The following is a 10,666-nucleotide window of genomic DNA, read 5'->3' as shown; positions in this document are numbered from 1 at the left end:
TTTGAGAGGGGAAAAAAAGTAGACATCTTATTGAGAAATACAATAGAATATCCTCCACCCAATGAACGGTCCTTAAATCCGAATACAATTTTTTAGCATCAATAATAGTCAATACAATCAAATAAATCCGTGGGAGGATGGATTTTAAAATAGGAAAATTATAACCAAGAATAAAAATGAAAAAAAAAAACATAACAGCATTAATAAAAATAAGACAAAACTTGAGTAGAAAAATTAGATCCACAGTTAGGACACAGCCGTTGAACCTGAAAAATATAGCAACTATGGTCCTATTTACACACACGTCTGTCTCGTCTCGGTCAAGTCTCCTGTTTTAATGGGCTATTTGTAGAGAATTTTGGAAAAAAGATAAAATGCTTAAATCATGAAGTAGGCTTTTCATAATTAAGAATTATGACCATTAATATTTGTAACCGGAGCCAGATTGTGGTGGTGCGGGTGGCATACGGTTAGGGGTACGACGACTGTTGGACCCTGATCGAGAATTCACGTCACCGTTTTGTGTTGGACCATTAGAGCCAGACCTCCTGTAATCCACAGGGCCGTTAGCAGCAGCTGCATCAAATGCAGTCCTCCAGTCGTCACCAACTGAGCCACCACTTGTTCTCGGGCTACTTTCTGGGAGCAAGAAAATCCAAAAGTTTATAATGTTGACACGATGTAAAGATTACCAGAGTAAGGAGAGTAAAAGAAGTTAACCCCACGGCTGTTCAACAAGAAAAACCGTAAAGATTACATAGGAAGGTAGGATTGACAGATAGGGTTCAATGGAAAGTAAGACTAATTTTAAATGTAGTTTCTCGGTGCTCTCAACGGGCAGATACTCCATAAGTTAGGACGTTGTATCCTTTGTTGTTAAAAAACAAGTAAAATTTGAAGCCTTCTTACAAAGAGCATTTACGCACCTGCCCCAGCGCCACTGTCAGACCAATCAGAAGCAGAAGCAGCTCGATTGTCGTGTATGCTAAGTTGGCGCGTTAATTTTGAAAGAAGCGATGACTGCTTCTGAAAACGCTCCCTTCTACGCTTTACATTTTGATCCTCTTGAAGTAGCTCCTCAATCCTATTCGTGCTTTGAGCACTACACAGTCAAAAACAATCCGTATTCAGCAAAGATATCTACGTAAGAAAATCCACAAAATGACACTCCCAAAGACTGGCCTAAAAGAATTTCATGGACACAGAAATAGATATAGGAGGGTACCCAACCTGACAGAGCTATATAACTGATTTAGCATGTCTTCTTTAGCTTTCTCCACTTGGCAAAGAACAACAGCCTGCTCACCATCAGAGAAAAAGATATAAGCTTTCTTACATCCCACTACCAGGATAGACAAGGGGCTGGGTCGAAGAACTAAGCTTTACCTTGGGGACATTGGCAGCTAAACTGTTCAATACAGCTTCGACATAACCACGAACTTCTTGAGACATCCATCGAAGTTCTTCTTCAGGATCAACAGGTCTTCGAGGCATTGTATCCTGTATGTGACAAGGAAGAAGAAACTAAGGTACAACTCTAAACTTAAAAAATGGACAACCAACAGTGATATGACACTTTTAATGTTCACCTCTATAGGGACAAGAATACAGTCAAAATAGTTGATAAATAAACAATCACATAAGCCATTGAAAAAGCAAACATTTGATATACTGAAAAAACGCAGAAAAGAAGGCAGAGATGGAAATAAGATTAACTAACTTACAAGAGAACCATCTGAACGGCTCTGTCGCATTCCGGGAGTGCCATCAGGTCCACCTTTCACTGGCCCTGTAGAAGGTTGAATAACTTTTGACAATTTGTTTAACCATTCAGTCTTATCAGCCATACTTTCAGCCTTCAACACAACAGCACTGTGAGCTGCAAGAGAAACACGAGTTGCAATCAATCTTCTAATAAATGATTTTATTAATAATAATAAAGCACGATAGACCACAAGGAGAGGGTCAAGAAAACCAGGTTTCAATAGAAGGAAGAAAGGGGAGGAAAACATACCTTTCAAGACAGTTTTATAAGGAACCTTGCTAGTTATCTTGAACACAAGACTCGGTTGCTTATCCGAGCCATTAGCCTTTTTATCCTTCGAACTTTTTGGGGCAGGTTCTTCCTCATCTGGTATTTCTTCAATGCTGCATTCCTGCACAGGAACAAATGAGATAGAAAATTAGTGCCTCGTTTGGTTATCTAGTGTATTAACACGAGAAAAAGCTTAATTACTACAAAAAGTATTAAATTGGTTTGTCATAACATAAAAAGAATAATTAGTATGAATTTAAACTTGAAATTAGAAAGATGAGTACAACTCTAGTAAAAAACAAGACCTCGTCAAAATAAATAAATAAAAATTTCCTTCCCTTTGCTCAAAACAAAGTCAGGTGAATGGCTAAAAGTTACAAAGACAGCAGATTCCCGAACTCCTATTTTAATATATTCAGATTTCTGGCCAAGTCGAGGTTTTTGGTAAATGAAAACGACCAAATGCCTAAAACCCCTTACCCAAAATTAACAACAGCCAGCAACCTCATAACGTAATAGAAAGGTAATCTGCTAGAACATTTGACACATCCTATATAAAAACAAGATGCATAATATATTGAGAACCACAATGTACCAAGGTAGTAATACATGACAGACATTTTTTAGATGGAATAAGCCATAAGGATACCAAATTTTATTATCCTTAACTGTCCCTTCATATTTATTTGCATATAAATCTAATTAATATCTAATCAGTGACTGATAAAATAGAATTCTACCACTTATACTACTTTTAGTTCAACATTATTTCCACTTCCAATTTTGTTATTATAGACCCATAAATAAGTAAAGTACCAAAACACTTGCACTCATTACTTGAAATGTTCAAAACACTTAACAGATACAAAACAACAACAATGGCCTCAAAATTAAAAGGTAAAGAAACGTATTCTTACCTCTAACACAATGACACCTCGAAAATGCTTTTCCTCTTGCTTTTTGGTGTAGCCAAGCTGAGAAATAAAGAACAGTTCAGAATCAATTCAACCATTTACAAACTTTTATCAAAGTAATGTATATCTGAATCACAATCACACAATACTTAGTATATATGGCTTATAGCACAAAGGACAGTATAGTGCCATCCCGATTTGCAAAGTAGATCTGTCTCTTAACAAATTAAGAAAAAATATCAAACCTTTCCAGTCTTCTCATTCAAAACAAACCATCGCCGACTCCATCCATTAGTTTTAGCACTTTTCTTCAGCAAAAACCCTGTAGATAAAAAAATGTCAAAGGCAGCATTGCCATAGAAATTAAATAAGACTGTAGAGACATCCACATTTAAACAATTACAAAAATGCAGCAGGTTGGGGAAAATTAAGAAGGCAATTATCCATGATAAAGTGTAAGAAAAACATTTTGTACCAAAAAGTGTAATGTCTTAACAAATTTTTTAAATCTAAATCAAGATATCCGATAACATAAAGAAATAAACTGCTTCAACCATAAGTAATGAAAGTAACTGAGTGCAATAATTGTTAAAGGGAAAAGTTTATTGCATACAAGAGTCCACGTTTCAGATAGTTAAAACTTCTCTTAGATTCCACATATAACCAAAAAGAAGAGGATGGAGAGAATGGCATAGGTGGAGGCAGATTATTCTGCATAAATAGAAATTAGAACACCATTCCAAGTAGTGCATTCAACTGTCTAAGCAAAACCAAAATGTTAAATCTAGAATGTGATATGAACAGATTCAATTCCATACTACCTCAGGAACACAATTTACCTATCGTGAGCATACTAAAACAATAAAGTGGTTCCAATCCTCAGAAGTTAGTAATTTACATTTCTACTGGCAATGCCTATAAATTTTCTATTAATGACCACATTATTTAAGAGCACAGCATTAAAATAATGCTCAAAAATAGTATAACCAAGAACTTGAGTTTTCAGTTATAATCAAGTAATATAATGTGAGCGAGTTAATGAACAGACCTGCAGTTATTTCTTTATCAGCACCAGCAACTTTCAAAGCAGACCCCTCCTGTACTTCTTTCTCACCCTGCCCAAATTTCTCTTTCAATGACTTCAAGGTTCCACCAGTTTGCTGACCACCTGGTTGAGGACTTGGTGCCTAAGAAAAGGAAATATTAAAGCAATATTAAGAACATAAGCCAGTATAACAACTTCAGACATGAAAGTAAAGTATTAACAACTTCAGACATGAAAGTAAAGTAAAATAAAAATTATGCTGCTAAGACTTGGGAGTAAGTGTCAGCTAAGGTGCATTGAATTGTTTCTCTGTTTGTAGTGGGTACAAAGCACGTGCATGTCCATCAAATATTTGTTCGACACTAGTTCTTGGAAAAAAAAAAAAGAGAAATTGGAGCAACATAGCTAGAGACGTTCGTCTGCTTCAATCCCTGAAAGAATAGCATTCAAGAAAAGAACCTACCCTATTCAGCATTCCCTGCTCAGCTTCATGTCCTTTCTTTGAGGACCGATTCTTCAGCTCCTCCTCCCGGCGCTGTCTTTCCATCCTAAAGTAAATAAAAAGAATTGAGACAATAAAAAACGTTAGTGGTAAATACAGGAAAGCATGTGAGTTGGAAAGCTGGTGGCAAATACCTCCTTTGCACCAATCTAATAAAGTGCTGAGGGGGTACAAAAGCTCGCTCCATGTCAACAAGTGCCACAACCATTTTTTTGGCTTCAATTTTAAACCCATCCAAGGCAGCACTAGCAATGGCCACAACCTACCAAAAAAAAAAAAGCTAAGCCTTACAGAGGGGGAAGGGGCAAAACGATTTCAAACAAAGTTGAAACTAAATAGAGAAGGAACAACAGCAGAAAGCAAACAAGTTTAACTTTTTAAGATATAATACCTCTCTCTTGAATGGAGGGTACCTTCCCAAACCAGGTGTAGCATTTGCAGCAGCAGAAACTATGTCTATTAGGACACGGTGTACCTGTTTAGTACACAGAAATCAACATAGAAAACACATGGTAAGCTGAAGTCGGCTAATAAGGAGTTAAAGGAGAACTATTAAATTCACTCAAATCAAAATAATTAATAGTACTTCTCGTTCAGTGGGGAATAGAGAAAAACTACATCATAGGAAGAGAACTCAATGAATAGAAAAAGTAGAGCAATTCTATTAGAACTGAAGAGCACATAGTCCAACTGCACAGTAGGGTAGCAACATTAAAGAAGGGTACAGGACAAAGTTGCACAATATCAAAAGATTCTAAGCTAACACAAGAAGTACAAATTAACATGCTACCTTCATGAGAAGGGAAAAGGTGGAAGCCTTTTATATAATACATAAAGCATCAGAAATGGCCAAATTTTCCAAGTTCAAGGCAAAATCAATTTGAAAGGAAGCACACTAACATTAGACTTACCTCATCAACACAAAGACGTGCGGGTTCTTTGGCCAGCTCCAACACCCCTTTTATTAGAGATCTCAAACCCTTTTCAGGGGATATCAAATATGGCTGGTAACCATCAGCTTCTAATACAATCTGACAAAATAAACATAGAAAGTTGGAGAACAAGAAAAATCCTAAAAAGCAACAGAAGATACTGAATAAATAAAAATTTGACAGTACAACTGGGACAAAACATACCCGTTTGACATTATTGATATCAAAATGTCTGTCTATTGGAAGCTGCTTGATCCTATTAGGAAAATTCCCCTCAAAACTGGCAACAATTTTCCATCCAGAACCCTGAAAGAGAAGATCCTTATTTCAATTGATATTTTTTTAAAAAGAAACTTCATAAATTTTTTTTGGATGTGATGACTGAAGACAGAAAAAGACAAAAGAAAACAAGGGGCCAACCAGCTCAAAAAGTGCTGCTTTAAACGGTCATATTTAGCCAGTTAAATATTGGCATCCACTAGCAAAATAAGCTTGCCAGAAAATCAATGGTATAAAGTAGCTTCCAAATCACTAGTTCATGACAATTTTCGATGGACAGAGATCATACTATTCAATATTGGAACCCTAATATTTCTCCAGGAAGAGTTTCAAAGAAGCTCTCCATACTCACAGTCACAGTAACGATAGAAGCCGTACCATGTCATCTTCCTATAGCAGTTACTTTTCTTTAACATCTAGTTTCAGTAGACTTATCACTCACCTCACCAGTTGTAATGTGTTGCAGAAATCTATCCTCAAATTCACGACAGAGTTCCAATGCAATAGCCCTTGTACCCTCAGCACTCTGGACCATCTGCTCACCAAGCCTTACCAACTCATCCTGAACAATTTGGGACTTCCCTTGTAACCTGTATTGACACAAAGGAGTAAGGGATAAGAAAGTGGAGTAAATTGAGATGCAAAACACTGCCATGCATCAAAGAGTAAATACTGATTTATCCTCTTTTAGGACTAACCAATTTCATTTATAGCATTCAGAACATCATGGCACATTAGATTCAGTTATGTTACTTGATAAGAGTAGGGTATCCATAGACAGCCATATATAATCCTGCTTTCATCTGTATTGCACTTTATGGAATATACTCAAAAAGTATTGAAGATTTTATAGATATACCAAGTATACCTAAAATATCCATTTTATCATAGCAACTCTGAAAATTAATTTTTGAAATACACCGTACATTAATGATGTATCCCAAAAATATCAAGAAACAGTAAAATGTCACAAACACAAAATGTCATACTTATTATATTACGTGACTAGCTAACAATGCTAACCATAATAAAATATTTAAAATACAAATACAGTGAGGGTACAAATAACTGTTACTTTATAAGGAAAAGCATGCTTTCTTGTGTAATCTCATATAGTATGGCGTATGTACCAAATAGCTTTAGTATTGTAACTTTGTATGTTCTAATAATATTTTGATGGAGATTGTGATGAAAGGCTTACAATTTTTATATTCCATTTTTTATACTTGAATTTAATTTTAGCTGTAATATACACATCAATATATCTACAAACTTAGGGTCTAATCTAGATACATTTGCTAACCTCACAATACTGTTTAAAACTTCAGTTATCAGTAATTGCTAAACATACAATACATACAATGTAGATGTAGATGTAGATGTAGTTTGCAACACTAATCAACAAAGAAATTAAGATTTGTTCAACAAATTTCATAAATAATTATTGAATAAGCCTTTAACAGGTGCCTGTTTTAGAGAAGTGAAAGCCAAATAAGACGGACGAAAATACATTTACAGCATTTCAGTTGTATAAAAGACCATACAGATGCATGAAAGAAAGTAGAAAATATTTACCCGGAGAGGAGGTTTGGAAGCCTGACTTTCATGCGCTTACGAATCTGCTGTGCAAGAGCATCGACCAAAGCTATTCTTCCCAGCTTGCTCTGAGGAGCTCCAGTTAGTATGGATTTGAGGGTTTCAAACTCTGCTCTCCATGCTGTTTCCAAAGAATTTTCTGATCCAGACTGTGCAGAAGCTATTGAAACCGATTGACCAATTAAAGCAACCCATGGGATATCAGCTGTCTTTGGTGGTCCCTGATTTAACAGGAGAGCCTGAACAGCCGCAAGTGCTTTTTGCTCAGAGGCAGCTTGATCTATTTTGCTAATTATGCCAATGGTTCGAGTACCTATCATCAACACAAAAAGCTGGCTGAATTGATCACTAAAGAAGATTTCAGGAAGAATAAAGGTAGTGGGAACACAAACGAAGGAGAAGAGAGGAAAATTATTCACTCAATGAACTAATTCAGCCTTTATCCAAGAAAAAATAAGTAAATAAAAACTACAAACAATGTTCCTTTACCTTCTCCATCATACTCTTTGGCAAGGCGGAGTGCTCGTGATGAAGCAATTTCTGGTGCTTGGGCCGCAGGAACAATAACTAATAAAATGGCATCATTACGCTCAGCATAATCACTAATCTACACAAAAGCCATAACCAAAGTTGTTATTAAATAACATTTCATTTGCCATACAATAGCAACTCATACCAAATACCTATAAACAGAGAATAAAGAATACCCATCACAAGAACAAAGAGAGCGTCCACCAAAACTAAAAAATAACACTAAACTACCTACACTTTCAAATGAAATGGTCTTAAACCATTAACCAACACTTACCATTGATTCATCCATAATTCGCTGGTCCAGTCCAGGCAAGTCAATTAATTTCAGGGGAGGTGCTGAGGAATAAAACTCATGTCAGATTAAAGGCAATGTAGTAAACAATAAAAGTAATCTGGTATATGCACAGGTAGCAAGGAATCAAATAAACCAAATGGAAATTCTCAGAAGCAGCAGAAATTTGGTCTTGAAGTAGTAACCATCAAAAGCCTTCTAATGGAATAAAATTAAAGCTTGACAGAGTTAACCCCCATTAGAGCTCACAAATCAGCATTTCTATCATTAACTGAGGGCTCCTCTTTTTTCTTTTCTTTTTTTTCTTTTTGCAAATGTTTTTCCACTTACAAAGAGGTAAACTCAAACAGCCTTTCATCTTAGATACCTAGACATTTTGCAGGCTTGAATTGAAACTCAAAATAATTCACAGGATAGTTCTTCATCTAGCTCAATTTGTGAAGAATGTTCACATTTCTAAAGTATCTCTCATTTATGGAGAGCATTGTTATACACAGACATTATAAATAATTCCACCCAATCAGTTTATCATATTTAGATGTCCTGTCATCATCCCGAAATTCCTGTAAAAGTTTCCATGCAATTAAAAGATAATTTTATTACACCAGCATAATACTTGTGAGCAATCTTTAAAATCAAGCCATTAAATGTTTCTACCCATAAACAAGACAAACTTTTGAAACTTATCTAACATGTGAACAGAAAAAATTAAAAAACATATCTAACATAAGAATCAACCTGTACTTGTCCGCAGCTTAAGGTAAATCTCATCTCGGTTCTTTCCTGAGGAACTCTTACTTAACCTGTCTTGTAAAGAATGCCGCAATGCACCTATAGAACAACAAAAAAATTCAAGAAATACATGAGTAGATGTTTCAAACAAGATAGTTATGTACATTCCATCCTGGTGAGATCTGAAATTGTCTCATGGCGTGATTATTGGCCCAGTTTGAGGTTTGGCGTGATTATTGGCCCAGTTCGAGGTTTACTATGGCTTTGAATCCTCTAGATTCATGTTCTAGCCTATTTTCCACTAGCAAATTGGTTTCAGATACATCTACCTAATGCATCTCAAACATCAATAAACACTTCCAAGATCTACTCCTTCAAAACTCAACTTCTTCAGCAGCTTTTATTAAGCATCAGGGTAGGTTAGTGATATCATGAGGGTCCTAGGAAGATGTTTCTAATATGAGCCACAATATTTACCAGAACTCAAATAAAATACTTATGGGTCTGTGTATGTATGTAATTGTAAAATTATGAGCCTTGAACATAGATACTAACTGGCAGAAACTTGTTGAGATTTGTTGTCGATTTGCAGAATAATCGATTTGCTGCTTATAGAACCATCCTTCTGTAAATCAATGCTAATAGGAGCCCTGGTAGCACCATTTTCACCGGTTGGCTGGGTAAGAAAGAAAGCAAAAATTTAGGAAAAAAATAAGCGCTTTAGTTCACTTCAGTTCAACCAGAAACAAAATGGATATCCCAGAAAAGAAACTTGAGCAAGCCAACTTACCAGAATAGGGTGTCCAATTAAACTGTTTAAAACTGCAGATTTCCCAGCCCCCTAAGCAATTTTTCAACAAAAAAAAAAGAGATGAAAGAAAAATAGTCAGGGCTACATTTCTATATGCAAACAAATTGAAAGAAAAATGATACCGCAATGTTACATTAAAATTCCTAATATTATATTTAATACTAGCAAACATGTTTAGAATAAGAAAACAGTAAATCAAATTCCAAATGAAGTTCAAATAAGACCGAGTATGACATTCAAGCTTCTTTAAAGAAGCAACGGTGATTTTTTCATTCTACAGCCCAAAACCCTTTCTAACCTGTGACAAAAGTACAAATCAGCCAAGGATTTCGTCTCTATCGCTTAGATTCCCCATCAAACTTAGTAATTAGAAATCAGTAAAGAAAATCCAATCTCAAGGAAAAAAAACCCACAAAACCCCCAAAATTCAAGGATCTACTCCTGCCAGCATGCCAGATACAGAAAAAGCTCGACCGAAACCGATGAACAAAAACAAAACTAAAACTCAATCCAATCTACACATAGAGCAATTAAAGACAAACAGTTTACTGTAAAGCAGATTAAAAGCTTCAAAAATTCAAGAATAAAAAATTTACTTAAGATATGAACAACTTACAACATTGCCGAGAGCAACGACGTTGAGGAAAGTAGAAGACCTCTTTGAACTTGAGTTTTCATCAACATCTTCGTCGGCAAGCAACGCCGCCGCTTGCCTCATGGAATCTGAAAGCTGTGACAACTCTTCGATCGCTTCCATTTCTTTTTGAATCTAAAGATCTGTTTCCTCTTTTGGATCAGTGAAAATCAAACAGAGTAATAAAGAAGACTAATCGATTAAAAGGTGGCGCAGATCGGAACAAAATCAAAGGTGGCGTAGATCTCTGGAGCAACAATTCAGAGATTTGAAAAAACAAAGAGAGGAAAGAAGGTACAGCGTCTCTAAAAGTCTTTTCTCTCTCTGTTTTTTTTTTCTTCCTTTTTCGCGTTTTGAAAT

At 35.7% G+C, this 10,666-nt stretch overlaps 1 protein-coding gene across 1 annotated transcript; it reads right to left on the bottom strand.

Moving 5' to 3' along the window:
• Window positions 1–10,666, bottom strand: LOC105792766 (dynamin-2A). The gene is made up of 22 exons (XM_012621535.2): window positions 10,289–10,666; window positions 9,652–9,702; window positions 9,417–9,537; window positions 8,868–8,960; window positions 8,112–8,173; window positions 7,793–7,910; window positions 7,283–7,616; window positions 6,150–6,297; window positions 5,633–5,734; window positions 5,408–5,527; window positions 4,888–4,971; window positions 4,631–4,758; window positions 4,458–4,542; window positions 3,998–4,136; window positions 3,195–3,271; window positions 2,953–3,009; window positions 2,015–2,156; window positions 1,725–1,879; window positions 1,387–1,500; window positions 1,231–1,298; window positions 927–1,102; window positions 1–639 (listed from the first exon to the last, which is right to left on the bottom strand). The coding sequence occupies exons 1-22, from the start codon at window positions 10,427–10,429 to the stop codon at window positions 422–424; spliced, it is 2,733 nt and encodes a 910-aa protein (XP_012476989.1). The 5' UTR covers window positions 10,430–10,666; the 3' UTR covers window positions 1–421.

Source organism: Gossypium raimondii, chromosome 8, assembly GCF_025698545.1.
Source record: "Gossypium raimondii isolate GPD5lz chromosome 8, ASM2569854v1, whole genome shotgun sequence".
NCBI lineage: Eukaryota > Viridiplantae > Streptophyta > Magnoliopsida > Malvales > Malvaceae > Gossypium > Gossypium raimondii.
This window is presented reverse-complemented; position numbering and strand designations above follow the sequence as displayed.

Coding starts and splice junctions, on each gene's coding strand:
- LOC105792766 (XM_012621535.2), bottom strand. CDS start 10,429: ATGGAAGCGATCGAAGAGTTGTCACAGCTTTCAGATTCCATGAGGCAA. Junction 4,543..4,630: donor ATTAGATTGGTGCAAAGGAG/GTATTTGCCACC, acceptor TATTTACTTTAG/GATGGAAAGACAGCGCCGGG. Junction 3,272..3,997: donor TGATAAAGAAATAACTGCAG/GTCTGTTCATTA, acceptor TTTTATCTACAG/GGTTTTTGCTGAAGAAAAGT.